The 25,020-nt window shown below is 40.4% G+C and overlaps 2 protein-coding genes across 2 annotated transcripts in view; both read left to right on the top strand.

Annotated features, from left to right (window-relative positions):
* Positions 1-10,138, top strand: part of LOC142159465 (ATP-binding cassette sub-family A member 13-like) — a 253,807-nt gene extending 243,669 nt beyond the window's left edge. The window contains exon 11 of the mRNA XM_075214364.1: positions 9,961-10,138. Within this exon, the coding sequence (XP_075070465.1) occupies positions 9,961-10,138 (178 nt within the window). The remainder of the gene's footprint in view (positions 1-9,960) is intronic.
* Positions 10,139-19,925: 9,787 nt separating this feature from the next.
* Positions 19,926-25,020, top strand: part of LOC142158572 (ATP-binding cassette sub-family A member 13-like) — a 126,495-nt gene continuing 121,400 nt past the window's right edge. The window contains exons 1-2 of the mRNA XM_075212652.1: positions 19,926-20,170; positions 20,778-20,967. Of these exons, the coding sequence (XP_075068753.1) occupies positions 19,929-20,170; positions 20,778-20,967 (432 nt within the window). The 5' untranslated portion in view covers positions 19,926-19,928. The remainder of the gene's footprint in view (positions 20,171-20,777; positions 20,968-25,020) is intronic.

The following is a 25,020-nucleotide window of genomic DNA, read 5'->3' as shown; positions in this document are numbered from 1 at the left end:
TGCTATCCGCAGACCGCTGACTCTCATCACCTCCTCGTTCTGTTGGACATTCCTCCTCACTATAGCAGTGGTACAACTTGCTATCGCAGACCACTGACTACCTTCACGTGTCCTTTGTCCATACAGTTCCTCGTGTATTATTACCTCCATATTGCCAGTGCTGCTAGTCATAGACTGTCCTGAGCATCTCATCATCTGCTATTTCCTGTTCCGTGATCACCCTGCTACCAGAGTACCATATTACCACCTATACTGCTCTGGTAAGCCTATCACCTGGTGATCCCTGGGTAAAGACTCCTAGTGCCCGTGACAGTAAGATCAGGCCATGACAGACCCAGATACGGAACCTACTGCTAAAGAGATGCTGCAGCATCTGGTCAGCCGTGTGGAGCAACAGGATGCTCGCCAACAGCTGTTACTTCAATGTTACCAATCGTTAACCTCCCAAGGAACATCTGGACAGACTGTTACAGCTAATATTGAAGCTCCTGTGCTTTCCTCCGTTTCCCCAGTGCCATCCCAGGTGTCTACAGCTCCTACGCTTCACCTGCCTACTCCGTCAAAATATGACGGGGACCCCAAAACTTGTAGAGGTTTCCTTAACCAATGTTCAGTCCATTTTGAACTCCAACCTCAAAATTTTTCTACCCATCGTTCCAGAGTGGCCTATCTTATCTCATTGTTTTCTGGACAAGCCCTGGCTTGGGCCTCCCCTCTGTGGGAAAGAAACGATCCAATTCTACAAGATAGTGCCAAATTCATTTCCACGTTCCGAAGTGTGTTCGATGAACCAGGTCGTGTGACCTCCGCTGCTTCCAGCATTCTTCGTTTGCGACAAGGCTCCCATACAGTAGGACAGTATGTCATTCAATTTAGGATCTTAGCCTCTGAACTTCAGTGGAACACTGAAGCATTAGTTGCCGCCTTCTGGCAGGGGCTCTCCGATAAAATTAAAGATGCACTGACTACCCAAGAGCTTCCTTCGTCACTAGAAGATTTGATCTCTCTTTGCCATCGTGTAGATATGAGATTTCGTGAAAGAGAGTCTGAGAAAACAACGGCTGTCAAAGCACCTCTTCGTTCAAACCCTCAATTTCGTCCAGCTCCATCCTCTGTGATTCCCATGGAGATAGGACGTTCCAAATTATCTTCAGAGGAGAGGAAACGAAGAGTAAAGAATAGACTCTGTATCTATTGTGCTGATTCCACGCATATGCTCAGCTCTTGCCCTAAGAGATCGGGAAATGCCAGGCCCTAACTAGTTCTGGAGAGGTGAAGTTAGGGTCCCTGGAGTCCTCTCCATTGTCTATGAAATCTAAAGTCTGCGCTTTCGATGTTACGATTTCCTTTGCTACCAAATCCTTTGAGTCACAGGCATTGATTGATTCCGGAGCAGCAGGAAATTTCATTTCTAAATCACTAGTGAATCAATGGTCCCTACCAGTGATCACTTTAAAAACACCCATTACTGTGACGGCTATAGATGGATCACGTCTCATCAATGGTCTCATCACCCAGAGTACGTCTCCAGTAACCCTTCAGATTGGTGTACTACACCATGAAGAAATTTCGTTTTTAATTCTTCCAGTTACGACAAGTCCGATTGTCTTAGGCCTTCCATGGCTTCAATGTCACTCTCCCCAGATTGACTGGCGCACCCCTCAAGTTACGTCTTGGGGGTCTGAATGTCACCATCGTTGTCTCTCTCAAGTTATTCCTCTTAAAGTACAGCAATCTTCCATCTCATCTTCCTCCCCGGGACTCCCTCCTCAGTATGCTTCATTTGCCGATGTGTTTGATAAAGCTCAGTCTGAACGTCTTCCTCCTCATCGTTTTTGGGATTGTCCGATCGATCTTCTACCTGGCAAGACTCCTCCCAGGGGTCGGGTCTATCCTCTCTCGTTACCTGAAACTCAAGCCACATCTGAGTACATACAGGAGAATCTCCAGCGTGGGTTCATTCGACCTTCCACCTCTCCCGCTGGAGCTGGGTTCTTCTTCGTCAAAAAGAAGGATGGATCATTACGCCCTTGTATAGATTTTCGTGGACTCAACGCCATTACTATCAAGAATCGGTATCCCATTCCGCTGATCACTGAGCTATTTGATCGCATCAAGGGAGCTCGGATATTTACTAAGTTGGATCTTCGTGGTGCCTACAATTTAATTAGAATCCGTTCCGGTGACGAATGGAAGACCGCGTTTAACACCAGAGATGGGCATTACGAATATTTAGTAATGCCCTTCGGGCTGTGTAATGCCCCCGCTGTTTTCCAGGGTTTCATCAATGAGATCTTTCGGGACTTATTATATGTATGTGTCGTTGTCTACCTGGACGACATATTGATCTTCTCACAGGACCTGCCTTCTCATCACCAACATGTGGCAGAGGTCCTCTCCAGACTACGGAAAAACTCGTTGTTCTGTAAATTGGAAAAATGTTCATTCGAGTTACCCCAGATTCCATTCTTGGGGTATATAGTTTCCGGAGTTGGCCTGAAGATGGATCCAGACAAAGTAAATGCTGTACTACATTGGCCTCAGCCAACTACTCTTCGTGCCATCCAGCGTTTTTTAGGTTTTGCCAATTACTATAGACGCTTCATTCAAGACTTTTCATCCATTGCATCTCCCATTGTGGCCCTAACTCGGAAAGGGGCTAATACTAAGCAATGGTCATCTGAGGCTCTCCAAGCCTTTCAAATCCTCAAAGAGTCCTTCTCGTCTGCTCCCATTCTGCGACAACCTGATGTGACACTCCCCTTCTTCCTAGAAGTAGATGCCTCTAATGTGGGCTTAGGAGCTATTCTCTCCCAACGCTCGGAGCAACAAAAATTACATCCTTGTGCCTTCTACTCTCGGGGTCTTCTGCCCGCAGAGAAAAACTATACTATCGGGGACAAGGAGTTGCTGGCCATCAAAGCTGCATTAGAGGAATGGAGATACTTGTTGGAAGGAGCTCGCCATCCGGTGACGATCTTCACGGATCATAAGAACTTGTCATATTTGCAATCTGCTCAATGCTTGAACCCTCGTCAAGCAAGATGGTCTCTTTTCTTTTCCCGTTTTGAATTAATTATAACCTTCAAACCAGCTGCTAAGAACAAGAAAGCTGACGCTCTATCTCGAGCTTTTGTGACGTCCTCTGATGTAGAAGAGGTTCCCAACCATGCTATTCTAGACCCCAAATGTATTTCTCTGGCTGCTTCATCCACCAAAATGCTACCATTTGGGAAGACCCTTGTGCCTCCTACTCTGAGGAGGAAAATCCTTTCGTGGTTCCATGCCTCTCGTTTTTCTGGACACGCCGGTGAACACAAGACCTTTGAGATTCTCTCTCGTAGTTACTGGTGGCCTTCAATGAGGAGAGACGTCAAAGAGTTTGTTGCTTCCTGTGATTTATGTTCTCAGTTCAAATCCTCCCGCAGAACTCCAGCAGGGTTGCTGCGACCACTACCCATTCCGTCCAAGCCTTGGACCCATATTAGTATGGATTTCGTTACTGATTTGCCACCAAGTAAGAATCACAATACTATTTGGGTAGTGGTAGACAGATTTTCGAAGATGGCCCATTTCGTCCCTCTGTCCGGTTTACCTTCCTCGTCTACTCTGGCTGAACATTTCATTAAAGAAATCTTCCGTATCCATGGATGTCCGTCTGAGATTGTGTCGGATAGAGGAGTACAATTCGTTTCCAGATTCTGGCGGGCCCTTTGTAAAACCTTGGGCATACGATTAGCACTCTCATCTTCTTACCATCCGCAATCTAACGGACAAACGGAACGAGTCAATCAAGATCTTGAGACCTTTATTAGGATGTTCTCTTCAGCCAACCAAGACAACTGGGTAGAATTGCTTCCTTGGGCTGAATTCGCCCATAACAACATGTACCATGAGTCATCATCCAAAACTCCATTCTTTGTGGTCTACGGTCACCATCCGTCTTTTCCGGAATTTCCTGCCCTCCCGCCCACCCAAGTTCCTGCTGTGGAGACTGCTTGTCAGACCTTCAAAAATATCTGGTCTCAGGTCAAAACCTGTTTAAAGAAGACATCTAACAAATATAAGTCTTTCGCAGATAAGAAGAGGCGGGCTATTCCACCACTAAAAATTGGAGATCGTGTCTGGTTATCCACCAAAAATATTCGTTTGAAGGTTCCATCTATGAAATTCGCCCCTCGTTTTATTGGTCCATATAGGATCATTCAAGTTATCAATCCAGTATGTGTTAAACTTCTTCTTCCTAAGAATCTTCGGATTTCCAATGCCTTCCATGTGTCCTTGCTCAAACCTCTCATCATCAACCGTTTCTCGACTCCTTCCTCAGCACCGCAGCCAGTTCAAGTTCATCAGGAGGAGGATTTCGAGATTACTGAGGTATTGGATGCAAAAATTTCGCGAGGAGTCCTCCGTTTCCTCGTTCATTGGAAGGGCTTTGGTCCTGAAGAGCGTTCATGGATCAAAGCTGAAGATCTTAATGCTCCTGCCCTTCTGAAGAAGTTTTATTCCAAAAATCCGGACAAGCCCGGTTCCAGGCGTTCTGTGCCCACCTTTAAAAGGGGGGGTACTGTCACTCACCGGACTGTGAGTGCTTCTTCCCGGACATTTAGGAACCGTGGCCGTCCTCCATCCTGAGGGACTGCGCATGCGCAGCCCTTTCCATACCTCCAGTGTATGTTCCTTTAACTAAATTGGCAGATCAGGCAACCTCCCTATATTAAGCACCTGTGGTCAACACCACGTTGCCTGATCTTGGAGTCTCATTCCCCATGAGTCTCTGAAGGTGTTCCTGTGTTTCCTTGTTTATTCAGCCCAGCTGATTCCTGTGGTTTCCAAACCACTTCTACCTCTGTGGTTTCCAAACCACTTCTACTACTGTGGTTCCCATACCACTTCTACCATCTACTGTATCATCGTGACTGTGAGCTGATTCCTATCCGCTGCCTCCGTGCACTACAGTCTTCTAATCACTTCAACTCTACCATGTATCATTGGGACTGTTAGCTGATGCCTATCCGCTGCCTCCGTGCACTACAGTCCTTCATCCACATCCACTCACCTGTTCATGATTGTGACTGCCAGCTGATTCCTATCCGCTGCCTCCGTGCACTACAGGCTTCAACCTGCAACTCGTCTGTGTTTCATCATCGTGACTGTTTGGCTGATTCCTATCCGCTGCCTCCGTGCACTACAGTCTTCAACCTGCAACTCGTCTGTGTTTCATCGTGACTGTTTAGCTGATTCCTATCCGCTGCCTCTGTGCGCTTCAGTCTTCAGTCCTTGTCAACTCTACCGTGTTTCCTTGAGTCTGCTGCCACTATTGCTACCCGCTACTCTCCGTGATCATCTGTTCCAGTTCAACTCTGCTCCGGTGTCCCATCGTTACTGCACCTGCTGGTTGCTATTGGTTACCTCCGTGTTCCCGCAGAGACCCGCTGCTGTTACTTCTCAGCGCTACTCATCCATCTACTGCTGATCCGCTCTCCACGCCTTCCTGTGTTCCCTGCTGGTCTACCTACCTGTGCGCTGCACCTGCTAGACCCCCGCTTCACCCATCCAGGGACTTGTATCCTGCTGGCCTCCTGCCCTTCAGGTATCTCTGCACTCCTGTCTGACTGCCTTCTCCTGAACCACGGTATGCATACTTCCCATTGACTGTGCTGTGTATTGCATACCTTGCTGGACTGTGTTGGTTCTCCTCTGGAGTGTACTATCCGCTGAGTCTATTGCCATCATTGACTGTGTTGGTTCTCCTCTGGAGTGTACTATCTGCTGACTCTACTGCCATCATTGACTGTGTTATCTCATGCCGGATTACTTCAAGAGACTTTCTATATTGGCAGTGTTGTTCAGTCATTTATACATTTATATTGTGCATATTACTGTGGATCAAAGTCAAGGTGCCCGTGTATATATTGTGTTGCAGTCTCTCCCCGTGCACCTCCTCACATATATATTCAGTGGTACAACTTGCTAGTGGCAGACCACTGACTCCTGTTTACAGTTTCACCTGTTCCAGTATCCTCTCACATAGCAGTGGTACAACTTGCTAACGCAGACCACTGACTCCCCGGATACCTCCACTTGGATTCCATTCCTTCACTCAGACAGCGGTACAACTTGCTATCCGCAGACCGCTGACTCTCATCACCTCCTCGTTCTGTTGGACATTCCTCCTCACTATAGCAGTGGTACAACTTGCTATCGCAGACCACTGACTACCTTCACGTGTCCTTTGTCCATACAGTTCCTCGTGTATTATTACCTCCATATTGCCAGTGCTGCTAGTCATAGACTGTCCTGAGCATCTCATCATCTGCTATTTCCTGTTCCGTGATCACCCTGCTACCAGAGTACCATATTACCACCTATACTGCTCTGGTAAGCCTATCACCTGGTGATCCCTGGGTAAAGACTCCTAGTGCCCGTGACAATCTCTAAGTTTTGGAGATCCATTTGTGGTCATCCTGGGATCAAGTTAAAATTCTCCCCCGGATACCACCGACAGACCATGGTCAAACTGAGCGGGTTAACCAGGATTTGTAGACCTTTCTCCGCTGTTATTGCTCCGATCACCAACCCTTCTGAAATGATCATCTCCCTTGGGCAGAATTCTCACATAATAACCGTCAGCACAAATCCACCGGAGTATCTCCTTTCTTTGTCATCTTTGGCAGACACCCTATTTTTCCTACCTTCTCTGACAAATCTAGTTTATGCGTACTGTCATTGAAGAAGTAATCCGTGACTTCTCCAAGATTTGGACCGAAGTACAGGATAAAATACTACAAGCTTTGAACTACCACAAACACTTTGTGGATCACCATCGAAGGAGCCATCCGGTTTGCATGTAGGGCACAAGGTGTGGTTATCCACCCATAACTTCAAACTCAGAGTACCATCTATGAAGTTTGCACCACGCTACATTGGCCCCTTCAGCATCTCGCATGTTATTAATGCAGTTACTTACAAACTTTGTATGCCTCCCTCTCTTCATGTGCACAACTCCTTTCATATCTCTCTACTCAAACCTTTAATTCTCAATGAATTTTCTAAAAATGATGAGTATCAGGTAGAACGTATCTTGGATTCCCATTCTATTCATGGCAGAGAGCAATTTCTTGTCCACTGGAAGGGTTATGGCCCAGAAGAGAGATCTTTGGTCGACAAGAAGGACATACATGCACCTCGTCTTCTTTCCAAGTTTCTCAAGGACCAGTTCACTCTTTGTTCTGCTGTGGAGAAGAGGGTGGAGGGTACTGTCAGGCAAAGTCTCCGTCCTGTCACTAAGTGGCAGAGATGGCCGCCTGACTTGCCCTGAACCTTCTGGGTTCATGTTAGGGTTCACGCTGCGCGCGCATGCTCAGTGAGGCTTCGCGTCCCATTGCTAGGCAATGGGACGCCTCACCTGTCAGTGGTCAGTGCCTCTGACCCCTGGCTTCCCGGAACCAATTAGAATCCTAGAGGATCTATTTAAGGCTGCCTCTGGCATCAAAAGGGTGCCAGAGTATTGGTTCCACCCATCTCCAGCTCCTTGTTCTTTCCAGATACTGCTCCTGTGATCTGGTTTTTCTGTTCTGACCTCCCTTTTTGGATTCTGTTTGTGTACCTTGCTGCTTGTTCTGGTTTCCTGACTTCTGGCTTGCCTCTGACCATTCTTCGGATCTCTCCTTGTACCTTGCTGTTCGTTTGGTTCCAACCCGGATTGATTGACTACGGTCCATCCACTCTGTTACTACGCTGGTAGCTAACTGGGAGAACCACAACCTGCACACCCTCCTGCAGCGAAGCCCAAACTCCCTTCCAGGGGTCTCTGATGAACACCGGGGGTGCGTTAGACTCCGCGCCTCCCTGCTCAGCAGCGTAGATACCAGCTAGTAGCTATCACACAGCTTGTGACAATGTGACATTGATGGTGCAACCTGCTTAACCACATAGGTGTATATCAAACACATAGCTATAAACTCATTAGAAATATCATGTAAGGCTATAGAGACCGGAGACTAGTATTTTTTGAGACATATTTTCTTCTCCAATAAAATGTTTACACAAATGTTCATTCTTATAACAGGGGCATGTGGGACATTGTAACTGATACAATATCAAGCTTTTATATTAGTAGAACTTTTGAGCATAAATGCACTGTTTCTGCACATTGTTTTTAACTTCATGAGTTATGAAGGGGTCCTCTTGTAGAGAGAATCAGTAGAGATACAGTCAATCTTTATGTCTGTATATACTTTATTGGTCAACAACAGAGATACTCAAACCATTTTAAAAACAGTTCTTGAACCAATTTTTTTGGGCCTATGCAAAGGTTTGAAAAATTCTTAGAAGTTATTTGACTTTACCAAGTTTAACCAAAGTAACCATGGTGCTTTCCTTTTTGTCATCCATGCTTGATGTATTGATTCCATTTAATGTGGCCTGAGTGCATTGAAGATCTTCTTACACCTATGTAAAGCGTGTTCAAAGATTACAAATGATTATAAAATGCGTTCAGTGTACATCTATCACAATCCACAACTGTGTTAGACTTACTATTAATACTTACAATTACAAGCAATCAGACAAACAGGTTCCAGGCTGTCAAACTGTAAAATGTTGAACATGCTCCTAAAGTTTCAGCAGCTCTAATCAACTCTACTGCATTGCAATGTCCCATGCACATTACTAGCTCTGAAGTTTAATTTTAATTAAGTAGTAAATGGTGCTTTTAGAGTTCAGATGTTAGGCAGACATGGGTGAATCGCTTGAGATTGAAGAGTGGACCTTTATTCGAGAAGCAGTAGTCAAGTCCTCCATATGTATTTGGATTAAAGAAAACTTTTATAAACTGCTTTTTTTAGATGGTGTATGGTCCCTTCCAGACTGAAATCAATCTTTCCAACATTGTTGGACCATTGCTGGCGGAACTGTGGTCAGTGGGGTAATCTGTCTCATCTTTGATGGAGCTGCCCCAAAATTGAGCCGTTTTGGCGCATGGTGTCAAATCTTATTAGTAAGGTCACACAACTACAATTCCGCTTTCATATCTCCTTCTTCTTACTGTCTTGTCTTCCTTCTGGAGACCACAGTCTGATTTGGAAACTCTTGGGTCATATTCTTACTGCAGCTAGGTGCCTGGTCACCTGAAATTGGAAAAACCCTTACCCTCCTATTATTTCAGCCCTTATTAGCAAGATAGTTTGGAAGATACATACATTAGAAACATATCACCAGCATGATACATGATAGTCCTAATCAATTTGGCTCTATTTGGCAAAATTGGCCCAACTACTTTGCCTCGTGAGACCCTATTCTTTACATTTATAATAGTAATAGTGCTAATTGCACTTGACATCACATTACCTATATACTTACTCCATTCTCTCCCCACCTTTTTGTCCCCATACTTACATTACCCAATGCCCCAGCTCCCTTTGTTCTTATACCACCTCAAGTCACTTTCCCTATTGGAGTGAAATTATTATTTTTTTTTTTCTTTAGTCAATGATTTTGAGTTAACTATGGCTTGACGTTACTTTTTTGGAAATGTTTACTTAGCTCTAAATTTATTTGTACTGAATATTATGCTTTTCCCTCCCCCCTGGATTCCCATATTTTATCCTGTACCTCTTCCCATCCCCATCTGTTGTAAAAACATGCAATATAATACTTTTTTTAAAAAAATTGTGTTTTTAGGTATTAGTTTGGATAATGTTACCTGTTAGGATTGTGTGATTCTTTTTTTTCTGCATCCATATCAATCACAGCATATGTACAGCATATACTGCATGTGTTCCCATTAGACTTTTTACATTATGCTTGAAAATTTGAGCTGCGTTAAACGTATTTTAATAAAGGAAAGGAACTTTGACAATGACAGTTAAATGTAACATTCATCTGTCTATCTATTTAATACTGTGGATTCAACAGTTAGTAAAAGCTAAATGAGTATATCACTATGTTTTTTTTCAGGTATGCAACTTTGCCCTGGATGTATCTTGTATCTGGATGTTTTCCCAGTTCGGATGCTGCATTTATTTCTTATACCTCTATAAACTTTGTATCTGGTCTGTGTACTTTGTTGCTGACATTTTTGCCAAGATTATTAGCTGGAATTTCAAAAGCTGAGGTTGGTAAATTGTCAAAATAAAGCGTTGAAATTATTATTTCCTGTAACATTTTAGACAGAATGGTCTAATCCATTTTTTAACCTTAACATTTGATAAAATAATAAAAAAAAACAATGATTTTCAATATTTACTTAAGTGTCCCATACTCTCCCCGGTCTCCATAAGAGAAGGCCATTCTCCCACACCCTGTCCACTTCCTAGTGTAGTGGGCAGGACAGCAGCCTCAATGACAAAATTAATTTTGGCCCCACCCCCTGTGTGCAAATTACGTGGTCGTGGGGCCAAAATGATGCAATTCGCTGTGACACGTGTCTGCATTTGCAACCACACAATTTTAATGAATGTAATTACTTTACTAAAGCACATATGGTTGAAATTCTTAAAAGTGGCACAAGTAAAATGTAGTTTTGTAAATATCAACCCGATTTTAACTGCTATTTCACTGTTGAAGTTTAGATGATGAAAGCAAATACCTCATTGGCTACCATAGACAAAACCCCAGTTTTCATAAATATGCATTAATGTTTTAAAGGTTGTGAGAAAAAGTGGATAGAGAACCATGTATGCGATTGAAAATGAGTTGATATATTTGACACTGGTTCTTCACTTGACCTATTTTCTGGCATTGTTAAAATTATAAAGCATGGTTTTACTTGAGCCATTAATTTTAATATTAACTTCAAAACAATCATTTATATTTAATAAATCACATCTCACCTTTGCTTTTAGAATATTGGTTTTGAATATGAATGAAAAAAAGGGTAAATCAGATGCAACTGCAAAGGTGAAGTGTTTTATATGTGTTGTCCTTACTTGTCAGACAATAAAATACTGGATAAAACTCATCTAGATGTCATACTTTACCACTTTTGTTTTATTAGATTTAAAAACAAAGCTGGAAATAGTAAATTAGAAATATAAAATAATACATATTATATAAATAATTACAACTACAACAATTACTTTAACATGATCAAGTAATTTCGATGCATAAGCATTCATACTGTGTGCTGTTAAAACCACCTTAGGTAATTCCCTAAACTCTAAATTGTACATGACTCTAAGTCTCTCCCTCTCCATATATATATATATATATATATATATATATATATATATATATACATATACCGATCAGCCACAACATTAGAACCACTTGCTTAACAATTGTGTAGGTTCCCCATGCCATCAAAACAGCTCTGACCTGTCAAGGCATGGACTCCACAAGCCCTCTGAGGGAGTCCTGCCTGTTGCATCTGGCTCTATAATGTTGGCAGCAGATGCTTTAAATCATGTAAGTTGCGAGGTGGTGTCTCCATGGCTCAGACTTATTTTTTCTGCACATCCCACAGATGCTGGATCCGATTGATATTTGGGGAATTTGGAGGCCAAGTGTACACACATTGAACTCTTTGTCATATTCCTCAAAGCATTCCTGAATAATTTTTGCAGTGTGGCAGGATACATTATCCTGCTGAAAGACAACACTGCCATCAGGAATACTGTTACCATAAAGGTTGTACTTGGTTTGCAACAATGTTTAGTTAGGTGTGGTACGTGTCAAAGTAACATCCACATGAAAGCCTTGACCCAAGGTTTTCAAGCAGAACATTGCCTAGAGCATGAAACTGCTTCCGCCGGCTTGCCTTCTTCCCATAGTGCATCCTGTGTTATGTCTTCCACTGGTATACGTTGCACACATACCCAGCCGACTACATGATGCAAAAGAAGATGTGATTCATCAGCCCCAAACGCAGCAAACTGTGATGCATTATGATTTCTGACACCTTTCTCTTATAGCCAGCATTAATTTTTTCAGCAATATCTGCTACAGTAGGTCTTGAAGGGCTAGCCTTTGCTCCCCATTCTGCACCAATGAGCCTTGGACGCCTATGACCCTTTCGCAAGTATACCAGTTGTCTTTCCTTGGACCACCTTTGGTAGATACTAACCACTGCCTACTGGGAATAAACCACAAGACCTGCAGTTTTGGAGATGCTCTGACCCAGTTGTCCAGCCATCACAATTTGGCCCTTGTCAAAGTCGCTCGGATCCTTGCCCATTTTTCTTGCTTCTAATACAGCAACTTTAAGAGCTGACTGTTCATTTGCTGCTTCATATATTCCACCCCTTGATAGGTGCCATTTTAATGAGATAAACAATCTTATTCACTTCACTTGTCAGTGTTTTTAATGTTGCAGTTGATCAGTGCCTACAATACTTATCCTCTGTTGCTCCCCACTTATGGAATTCCCTGCCATGCTCAATAAAATTTTCCCACAGCCTTCAAACCTTTGGACGCTCTTTGAAAACCCTTCTCTTTTTTTAGTGGTGACCTTTTCCTTGATAACACTATTCCCACTAATGTACCCTCACAACTATCCCAATCTCCACTCTGAACCACATTTGCTCCGCTTGTTTCAGCTGTGCCCTCATCCACTTAGAATGTAAGCTCTCTATTGAGCAGGGTCCTCCATACCCTTTGTTTTCATGTCTGTATTTATTTTGTCTGCCTTATATGTCACTGTTTTATGTATGTACTGTTTTCCCTACTGTACGGTGATGCGGAGCACTGTGGCACCCTACAAATCTACGATAATAATGAAAATAATAATAATAATAATCAGTGTGTGTGTTTAAGATTTATTCTAGCAACTTTTAATGATTGGCCTTGTGCTTTATTTATAGTCATGGCAAAGGCGAGCTGAATTGAAAATTGTAGTCGTTTAAAGTCAAAGAGCATATCGGTTGGAATAATATGAATGCAAGGTATAAACACATCTTCACCCTTGACACAGCCAGTCAATATTGTTGCTTCAATGACATTGGTTATTAGTCTTTTGACACAAAGCCTTGTGCCATTGCAGAGATTTTTCGGCAGTAAGATTTCTGTGCAACATTATAGGTGCTCCCGCCTTCAGAAAAATATTATGTACAGGCATTCCTGATGGTTTCAAGGAGTTCAGAAACTCAGTTGGATAATTGACAGCTTGGTCTTGCTTAAGAACGGTGTCCATGGACTTTGTAAAGTAAATTATTCCCTGGCTGACTGTCCAGAATTTGTTGGTTGATCTTGTTCATATTATCATTCTTAGGGGCTAGAACGGCGCTCTCACAGAGCCACTAGTGGTTTCTAAAGTTCTAAATGACAGGTTAAATCTGCCTGAAGACACCAGCTAAAAGCAAGAGAATACTTCCAATTAGAGTCTTGTTATCTCTTAGATATTGCAAGGTGCAATTAAGTGCCTCAAGTGCCAATTTATGAGACATTGTGCTCTCATCCTATAGTATAAGCACACACTTTTGCAAAACCTTGGCTGCTCCACTTCCTCTACTTATCTGCAAGAAGAAGCTTCTTTATGAGCCAGATTAAGAGGCAGTTTATAAGTTGAATGGGCTGTTCTGTCACTTTGAAGCAAGATAACAGCAATGCCTGATTATGCAACAGTCAAGGCAATTTATTATGGCAAATCTTTGAGCAAGTTGATAAAAAAAATGTTGTCCCAGTTCCACCAGAGGCATCAATCCCACCTGTCTTTCTAATCACAATATCCAAGATTTTGACATATATGACTCTCTGATAATTGACCAAGAGTAGTTCATTGCTTGCTATAAACTACTCTAAGTGGTTGACATCATAGCTTGTCTCACATAGCATATTTACTCCCAGCCGTTCATCATTGCTTCATTCAGGTGCTGAAAGAACAACTTGATTCAGAGTTCTTCCAGTCATTGCCAGTACTTTATCTTCCAGCAAAGCTAAATACTGGTTTAACATGGCAGGAGTGAGATTAAGATGCAGTCCAGGATTCTGTCAGCAAAGAGTCTGTCACCTGTTAGAGCTTTCGCCATTACCATGTTGGGGTAAATCTTGTTGGGATTTTCGGATTTGCACTCTTGCACTCCACCTGTATTATCTTGTATCCCAGACAAACAGAACCCTATTTAATTGAAGGTGTAATTTAATACCCCTAAGGGGTAATTGAGTCCCCAGAATTAAAGGTGCAACAATATTCACCAAGCTGGATTTACAAGGGGAATACAACTTAATCCGAATATAGCAGGGAGATGAGTGAAAGGCGACATTTGATACTGGGCACTTTGATTATGCAATGCTTCAGCAGTATTTCAATCATTCATGAAATAAATATTTTGTGACATTCTCTATGCATTTATAGTGGTCTACTTGGACAATATTGTTATCTTCTTAAGATATTTTCTTCCATAGATGACATCTGAAGAAGGTTTTGAGTCAACTTAGAGATAAATTATTTTGCAATCTAGAGAAGTGACAATTCAAATGTGACAGCATGCCCTTTAAAGATTACATCATTTTGGCTTTCAATTTTCTTTATGGATCCAGTCAAATTCCATTCCGTTCTGAAATAACCTCAACTAATGGGCTTTAAGATAACCCAGACGTTTTTGGGTTTTGCCAATTATTACTGTAAAATCAACAAGAGCTATTACACACTAATAGCTCCCATTACTGCTTTCATTAATGCTTAGCGGTGGCCTCCTAAGGTCGTTCTTGCTTTCAAGCAATCCTTTACATCCGCTCCTATCCTGCAACAGCCAGACTTGCATCAAAAATCTCAAAACCAACTTCTGGAGCCGTGCTTTCTCAATAAGCAGCTTCTGGGAAATTCCAGCCATGTGGTTTCTTCTTGCATATGTTTCTCTCTACTGTAAAGAGTAGAAGAGGGGTCACATCTGCTAGAGAGGGGCAATCATAATGTCAAGGTATACACTGACCATAACAATTTGGTGTATCTACAGTCAGCCCATCATCTGCATCCAAGACAGGTTAGGTGGTCACCCTTTTTCTCTTGATTCACCTTTGAGATTACCTTCTGTACTAGGTACACAAAACACTAAAGTTGACACACTCTAGATCCTTTGATTCAGGTTATGTTGAGTAGTCTAACAAATCCAGAACTAATAATGGATCTAGCTGGCATTGTGAGTAGTACTACTATTGTACACAAATAATTTCCACAAGGGAAGACATTTTTTGTGCCTGAATTAAGACCTAGGCTATTAAAGTGTGCACATCAGTTTAATACCATAAGACCAATGGGCAAACTGTTGGAGTAAACAAAGATCTTAAGACAGAGCCGTAACTAGAGATTTTAGTGCCCTGGGCAAGATAGACAATTGCCCCATCCTCTTGTGGTGTTGGGGGGGGGGGCACCTAGCCATTAACCAAGTACCAGTCGGTTCTCCAACACTGTACAACTTTCTCCTGCCTATTCTTGTAATTTGACCACATGGAGCTGCTGCTGTCATCTTCAGCTCACTTACTGCTTGGCTGGATCCCATTTTTGTAAAAAGATAGTCATTATTCACCAGAAGGAAAGCAACGCAACCAGTGAACAGTCCAGGCCTCCCTATTCTAACCAGCCCTGAAATTATACCCCAACTCTGTTCACATTCAGTTAAAAGCACCCAAAACTCCCCAGTAATAAGTAAATAGCCCCCACCACCACCACAATCATCCCACAAGTAAAAGAATAGCCCCATCAATAAATTAATAGTGACCACCAATAAATGTATAGCCCCCACTACTATTAAATTAATAGACCCTACCCCCATTAAAATAATAGCACCTCTGAAAAATTAATAACCCATACTCCAGTTAAATTAATAGGTCCTATATATTTGTCTAAAATTATAGCCTTATTACACCATAGACCGCCCCTGTCTTAGGTGCCCCAGGCCCCCCAGATCCTTAATCAAGCTCTGTTCTACCCATCTATGTAGCGCTGCGGAATCATAAAAGATAATATGTAATTCTGACATATCTGTCATAATGAAGTGTGTTAGCTTAACAAAATCTGTTACTGATTTGTAAAAGGAGCAATTATTGATCAATTCGAAGTAACACAGTTATGACAGTATGTGAAATGTTACTGTATTGCAATGGTACAGATACAGCACTTTTGGTAAAAGATAAGGAAGACTGTCCCACTTGTGTGAGAGCTGTACATGGGGTAGTGAGGTCGCTTTCTCACCTGCAGGGTTCATGGTGACTTTGGGCAGCTTTATGTGTGAAGAGTGCCAGCGTCCAGATGCGAGGTCTCCCCAGCGCTCGAGATGCCATATCCTCTAGTCTAGTCTAAATCAGTTGCACTATCTGATCGGCAGCCAGATCCTTGCTCTCCCCCCACAGTGACGTATCCAGAAGCTGAGCTCTTGCCCTCTCTGGTGCGGGTTACGATGACAGATGCAGCAGTGGACATGGTATGGCGGTAACAAGTCACGTGATGCGCTCACCAGTTGTTCTGTGCTATGCTATAGAGCACAGAACTACTGGTGGGTGGAGTGACTCTGCAATATAGTGCGATCCGCCGGCGCTGACTCTGCATCAACCCCAAATGTGTACTTGGTACTGTGATTTATTTAATAATCGGGGAACATGGTGGTCCCTCAGCCTTGCGCCCTGGGTGACTGCACCCGCCGCACAGCCCTCGCTACGGCTCTGTCTTGAGAAATACCTTATGATGTATGTTACTGTTAATCAAGATAACTGGGTAGAGTTGTAACCATTGGCAGAGTTTGCTCATAATTTTCCTACCCAATGGCAGTACTGCTAGGTTTCCTTTCTTCACTCTTTATGGGATTCATCCTTGCCCACCCCCTTCAAGCACTCGAGGTTCCTGCATAAAATTCTACTCTACCAAAATTTGCAGATATTTTGCCTCAAGTCAGAAAGGAATTGGAAGAAGACTTTGAGACAGTATAAAGTAGCTACTGATAAGAATAGCCGCATGGCACCATGTTTGGCTCATGGACATAGGGTATGGTTATCCATCCGTAATCGACTTGGAAGTGTAGAAGTGTACCTTCCATGAAATTTTAACATAGATTCATAGGACCCTTTAAGATATTCCAAAAGAAAAATCCTGTAAATCTTGGAGCATATAATTTGGATTTAACTGCTACTCTGAGGATACGCAACTCCTTTCTTGTTTTGAAACCATTAGTCAACAACAGGTATATATTTTCTTCTCATCCTCCCTCTCTGGTAATTGTTTAGCAACAGGAGGAGTATGAGGTTAATCTTATATTGGATTCCCACATCTCTAACGGTGTCTTGTCGTTTTGTGATAAATGGAAAAGGATATAGTCCTGAGGATCATTCCTTGGCTAAGGCTTCGTATATACAAGCAGCCATGAAAAAATGTCAAAAGAAATATCCAGGAAAACCATTTAATGGGTGTTCTGAGCCAACCCTTAAGAGGGGGTGTTCTCACAGGAATCCTGCATTCAGGTGTTGTAGCTGGTGTAGAGTCCACATCCTCTGAACCAGACAGATAGGAAGGAAATAAGGAAATAACTGTGTTACAAAGCCCATTGGAGAGAGATTGGCAGCCGAAAGGTTCAGGAGAATAAGCAAGAAGAAGTGACCCTCAGACTTTACTCTAAGTAGATTATTGATTACTTTGAATGCAGTGCTAGTGGAAAGTTGGTGTCGGAATAGAGCGAGAGGAGAGAAAGTAAGATAGATGGTTGTTCACAAGTCATTCAAGTAGTTTAGAGGTAAAGAGGTGGAGAGAGAAATGTAGTGATATATAGAGTAGATAATTATATAGCACCAATCATATCACAGAACACTAAATAAAGTATATAATATAACACAATATAATATATAATTATTCATACCAGTTTCTGTCCCAGTGGAACTTACAATCTAAATTCAGTACCACACAAACATGCATTCTAGGGTCAGTTTTATCAGAAGCCAAATAATTTATCAGTATATTGTGGACTGTGTTTGCAAACCAAAGGAGCCAGAGGAAACCCTCACAAAAACAAGGAGAACATACAAGCTCCACACAGATTGGGCCCAAATCAGAATTGAACCCATGACCCCAGTTCTGTGAGGTTGCAATTCTAACCACTGGGCCAACATACTGTGACATACACATACTGCTACCTTTAACCTTTTACGTACTTGCAACAAACCACCTCACACATGCATATATCACTATTACACACACATAGAATGCTTAACCTAAATCTTCACTCATACACAGAGCACATGTCCCTACCTCATACATATACATAGCACTATTATTATTATAATTATTATTGTTATTATTATTATTATTGTAATAACCCGTGAGATGCTGTACAGTGTATGGAGGTGAATTTGCACTTTACAAAGCCAAGGTCATGCTCTTCACATTTTTGGTTCTTTGGATTCTCTTAACATCAGAGAGGTAAAAAGGGTTATCCACTAACATAAAGATGACAGCAGTATCTTCCAAGATAGCTTCACTTTATTCAGAAGGAGGGCCTCTGATATAAGTTTGGGAAACCGTAAAAATTTCTTAACAAGTTAATGTTAATTCAAACCATTCACATATGACAAAAATTCACGTTCACTTTAAAAGTAACAATTTTATTCTTCTGGAACTATACGTCCCCAAATGTTTCTGTCAAAATAAATTGTTAACTCTAGCATAATTAATTGCATAACATTAGGTGATACATTTATCTCAATTGTCTGTACATATCAATAACATTCTTATTCAATAACCCAACACAGTATAGATCAGATTTGTCAAGATAACCATAAGACTCCGCTCATATAAAAATTACTGCGCAGTAAATATCAAGCTAGACATTTATTCCCCATTATATAGTAGAGTATTTTTCTGTAGAGGTGGTGCACATGTAGTGTTGTCCCTAATTTTTAAGTTAACTAGCATTGTGGCTGATTTCAGGTGAAACTGCACGGTTTGAGGTGAGTTTAATTTCTACACTTTAGAACTAGTTCCTGATATGTATCACACAGACTAGATGATTTTAGTATTGCAAAGTTTTGCCTTTACAAGCCATCGCCCTTTAAATTTTAGCTGCGAAGATGCCGATCTCCTGCGAGATGAAAAAACCCGGAGTATGATACATTTACCCCCTAGTGTCCTGCAGCTTCTGGCTATCACATTACTATGTATTTATTTATTCATAATGGGCCTGATTCATTAAGGAAAGGAAAGAAAAAAAAGGAGTAACTTTGCACCTTGGTAAAACCATGTTGCATTGAGGGGAAAGGTAAATTTATAATGGGATGGCAGATTTATAGTTGCGGTAGGGCATATCCTAGACCAACTTTAAATTTCAGTGTAAAAATAAAGCTATCAATTATTTGTGTGCTACATGAAAAAATAGCCAATATTTAACTTACGTGCAAAATAATAAACTGATTTGTGCCGCTTGCATTGTAAAATGGTTTGTCCAGCAGAGAATTTACTCCATTTTTGCCTTACTTTCCTTAATGAATCAGGCTCAATATGTCAACATCTCCTGCAGCTCTGTACAGAGTATTACATACAGGGCACTAAACCAATTACATTAGGAGGAGAAATAAGAAACAATTTGGGGTCGATGTACAGGCAGCAGTTACTTACCAAATAGGAAGCTGCTCCGTTACAAAACTGTTACTATTTGACTTGATAGACTGTGAGACGATTTGCTCCCTGTGCTGACCCCTGTTACAGTTGCAGTCAGCAGTGTCTCATTTGCTGCATTTCAGAAATAGCTACATAAGTATTATATGATCAAGTCAAATATTTATGATCTGCATATTTTCTCACTCATTAATTCTTGTCTAGCATCTTATAGCAATAGTTGGGTGTACTTAAAGTAAAAATTGCAACATTTTCTTTGTGTTGGTTAAAATAATCACTTCATAAGACGTTTTAATATATTAGCATTTCTTTTATTTTATGCTGCTGTTTATTACATGTTTTCAGACTTTTTTAAACAATAACCAATTTTTTTCTCTTTATATAGAGTTTGGCACAAATGCATAACATACTTAAATGGACTTTCTTGATATTTCCCCAATTTTGTCTTGGCCATGGTCTGATGGAGCTTGCCTTTAGACAGGTGAAGTTTGACCTCAGTAAAAGCTTTGGAACTGATTCTTACATCAGTCCATTTGAGTTGGACTTTCTTGGTTGGGTTTTTATGGCAATGGCAATACAAGGCAGCATTTTTTTATTACTGAGACTTGGACTGAATGGACAGTCATTTGAAAGGCAACGGTAAGTTTTTTGTTTTTTTTAATCTGGTGATCTGGTGATGTTTGAGTTAGACTTTTGCTTCACCATTCAATGGAATGCCATTCCTCCCTGCATTTGTAAATTCTCATTTTGTGGACTTAATAGTCTATTACTAATGCTGATCCAACAATGGTCAATTCATTCTGTGGTGTAGTATGGATGGGGTAGGACTGTGAACACTTAATTCCAAATTCCGAAGCAAATATTTTACAGATCAGATTTGAACATTTTTTCATCTCCATTCAGCTCTAATAATTGCTGCAGAATAAGTGAAAGTTTCTGTAAATGGAGTCCCTCTTTTTAGTGTCCTTAGCTCCATCTCTATATCACCTTCAATTCAATAATAATTCTTAATTTGCATATGACAGCTAAATTATATTACAAAATTACAGATTTACAATTTTGGATCTCCCTATGTGGCAAATAGTTAGAATAATTCCTGACCCACTCAAACAACTTAAGTCAACTGTTCATGGTTAGTGAAATGTCCTCCTGAAAGTACTTGAAGATTAGAAATGGTACACCTAGAATATAGAATTGCAGCATGGAAAATGATAAAATTACAAACAGTGCATTATGCTATTTTCAGAAATGAAGCTCCACTGCCACATGATGGTCTGGATGACATGGATGTTGAGTTGGAACGCAGGAGGTTACTTGGAAGAAAGACTGCCAAAGACAGACTTCTAATGTACAACCTCAGGAAGTGTTACCAAACTGTCAAAAACAAAAATGTCATTGCTGTAAGAGATATCTGTTTAGGAATCCAAGGTGGAGAGGTAAAATGATCTCTTTTACTATTAAATCCATTATTGTCTAGCTATAAACCTGCTCTGGAAAGAAAATGTAAATATCAATATCAAAATCTTCAGTGAACATAAAATGCAAGTTGTTTTATATGAAAAAACTGTAAAGTAAATGATTAATGGAAAACATCTGGTAGATGCATATGGACATATTGTTTGAGGTAATAATAATAATAATACTCAGCTCAAGCAATCTTGACTTTCCTTGAATCAAGGACAGGATATATGTATATATATAAATATATTCCAAGAAAAAGAAAATACTATAGCTAATTGCTATGTTCCCTAAGGTGGTTAGTTATACAATAAATACTTTTATTTCATATAAATTAGCCATCAAAATTATACAGGAAAACTACATTAATTAAAAATAATTGTTTCTATATGTAAACAGCTGCAAGCATTACTGATCACTACACAAAAGAAATGATTATGGAGCTTAGAAAATAAGATACCATTTGCATGAGCAGAGTTCAGTTGGTCTGGGGCAGATTAGATCACAGCCTAATAAACAAAAAGATTTGAATAGTGGAGATGATATGGGAAGACAGATAAACCATTGCTTGCTTTAAATGTAATCAAAATAGATTCATTACATGTAATTTTATATAACAAAAAAAATCAACTGTAACACGTAAAAAAATTAGGACATTTCGTTAATTGCCAACCAATATTTGTAATTAATCTCACATACTGCAAGTCTGGACTACAGTATATGGACAATTCCTTTATTAAACACAGCTTTCTGCCATTATTAATTGAAATACATATAATAGTCATTTATTAAATCACTTCCTTATGGTGTTATTTCTCTTCTTATTATAGGATAACAACCTTCTTGAAACCATGACCCAATTTCTGTTAATTTGAGATGTCTCGTTATATCATCAGACCTGCTATTAATAAATGCATATCTTTTAAATTCACCTAGAATGTCCAGCACTATAAAAAATCAATTATTGGAGCACTTTAGATTTAATGACCATTCATATGTATTAACTAATTCTCTCTGGTGCTGACAGTACAGCCTTTGCTGAATGTATTTCTATTAAATTAGAAAGATTTGACAGGCTAAACTTTTATAGATCTCACTGAAATGACTAACCATGCAAACTAGGAATAAATATTATCTTCTAATAAACAGAAATATGCATTGCCTTCATACATTATTCTGCTACTGAAAATATGGCTATATTTCCTATATTTAGTATAACCATATCAAACACATGTGTTAGTGTCTTCTTATATGGCACTTTATAATTTGCGTTTAGATAATTCAACTATAGCTACGAAAAATGGTCAAAGTTCTACTCATCGTACCTCATCAGGAGGTCTGACGGGGACCTCAACCCCATAGTATATCTTCTGAGACCCAATGTTACCAGTCTGTGAAGTTTTCATCCCAATCCATCAAGTATTAGGCCCAGAACAGGTTCCCTGGGTCAAAGTTCTGCCCAGCGTACACCAACGGGAGGTCTGAACGGGACCCTAACCCCCCTAAAACCTGGCCAGTATCCAACTGGACGACCTCGCACTGGTTTCATCCCAATCGGTGCAGGGGTGTCAGAATGCAGGCTCAGAAACATTTCCTGTCCAGCTTTCCCTTTCTATACCACTGGTGCCGTGAGTGGTTTTTGGGGTTGTTTTTGTTAGTATAGAAGTGCTTTGCTCTGTCTCCTCTGTTGCTGTGGTAACGTGAATCCCCGGGGGTCTAGGAGGAAACCGGAAGTGGTGCAGGACGCCTATGTCCGTTTTGAGCTACTGTACATGCCCAGATTCTCCAAAAAGAAAGTTTGGCTTCTTTGCGCCTTTCTTCCATTGGAGCTTGAGAAAGACGGACGCACTGTCTAGAGCTGCATACCATTGCACATAATAAGTCCCCCAAACTTATTTAGAAGATTACTGGAGGCTCCCTGCTCATAAGAGGAGTCTGTTGCCACAGCATACACTGCACGGCTGTTCAGTATAGTAAAGAGACCTGCAACTGCATATCTATATAACAGTGTATGCCACCATATACAAGAGTGTATAAGTGTATCTGCATATAAGACTGCATAAACTGTTATTGCCTGAATTGCCTGCTGTCATACAATCAACTGTGAGTAACTGCATTCTACTGTTATCATCTTTAATAAACAGCAACCTGTTTAAGAAACAAAAGTGTTGTGGCTTAACATCCACATTCACACCGCTAAACACCTTTATTAACATCAAAAGGTATAACCAACAGTTTTCTCAGTGACTTTTAACTCAGTTTATGGAGCTTGGATCTGTATATCGGGTTCACCATCTATTCTTTTGATAGTGTTCTGCCTATTGTATTCTAATTTTGCCTTTCTGGCATTTCAGAAAAAGGGGGCATTTCAATATTTGTCACTCTATCATTTTGTCACATTGTTGCGTTGTCACTATGTGGTCTAATGGCTTACTTTTTCTATACTAAATTACTATGTAACATTTGGCGGCTTTACCCTGGGAGCTGTAGAATATACTTGCTAACAAGCAAACTAAATTCTTCTTTTATATATATATAGAGATGTGTTACAAAAGAATAAGCCCATTTAATACAGTATTGAAACTTTCAATATTCAAATTCAGTAATCTGCATTTCTTAAAGAGATGCTAGAATAAATGATTACATATATTCAATAATCATGGAAGTTGTAATGTACCTTCAAATTTAAACAAATTTTAATTTTAAATATAGATGTTAAAAATGACATGAAAACGAAAATGTTTTTGTAATAAAGAAGTTCCAAAAGATGTTATAGATTATGTACATACAGTATGTCTGGAAAGAAACATCTATTAAGTATTTGGATATAATCCTGACAAGTCATGTGTGATTACCAGATAATAATACACTACACTACACTACAGAAATCATGAAGAAGTCTATGTATGGGGGAGGAGAGTGTGAAAACCTTCATTTGAAAGAGGGGAGCCCCCTGTTTCAAATGATGAGGCCCTTTATTAGTTTCTATTTGGTAATCCTGTGTGATCACCAGAAACTAGCACTCTACATTACAGAAAGTATTATGCAACCCAAAGATAGAAGAGGGGACTTCTAATGCCCATATCTCCATTTTTTTTGCTACAAAAAATTTGTGAAGGATAGAGAATAGTCCCTTTTAAATAATGTGCTCTTTTAGTAGTTTTTTGGTGGTCACTAAAAATCCAGAGATGAGGGGATTTTTAACTCCCAGATCCCACCCATCCAGTCTTCAATAAACACAGGGGTACCCTCAATTGTTTGGTAGGTTGTCTACTTTTCAAAATTGTATGCATTGTTAGGCTATGTATCTTGTTCCTACACATTTTAAGCTTTTCATTTAAGACAGATAATAAATGCATTAATATTTTTCAAGTGCAGATTTTATTGTGAAAACCTGCATGTATAATCTTTATTTTTGCTGTTTTGGAAAGGTGTATTGATGCCAAAGCAAGAACCTCAAAGTTTTTTTGGTGATGTTTAGAAACATAAAACATTCATTTGTTTTTAGTTCACTTTCCAGCAATTTAAAAAAAAATATATTTTTTTTTTGAGACATTTGGATAGATTTTCTTTGCTGTGTGCAGACGTATAAGCAAACTAATTGCATTTTCTGAAAATGCAAAGACTTTTGAAAAAAAAGTGTAGTTTGTGTGGCCACTGCTTAAACGGGTGGGGAATGGTATTCTGATACTCAGGAAACTGACAAGCACTATTCCTACAAAAAAAAAGCCTGCATTTCCGAAGACTCTGGTATGCGACGTGTGGTAGTTTCGAAGATGCTGCATCCTGGTGCTGGATTGTGACATCAGGTAAGTATTGAAGTTTAACCCTAACCATAACCTAACCCTAACATTAATGTACCTCTTTAAATGTGTTCGGTGACGTCACAATCCAGCACCGGCATGCAGCATCTTCGGAATTACCACTAGTTGCATACTAGAGTCTTTGAAATTGCAAGCTGTCGCTGTGAAGGTAAGTGTATATTGTAATTATGTCGTTTTTTTTAACAAATCATTTTTTTTGTAGGAATA

Source organism: Mixophyes fleayi, chromosome 5 (genome assembly GCF_038048845.1).
Source record: "Mixophyes fleayi isolate aMixFle1 chromosome 5, aMixFle1.hap1, whole genome shotgun sequence".
NCBI lineage: Eukaryota > Metazoa > Chordata > Amphibia > Anura > Limnodynastidae > Mixophyes > Mixophyes fleayi.
This window is presented reverse-complemented; position numbering and strand designations above follow the sequence as displayed.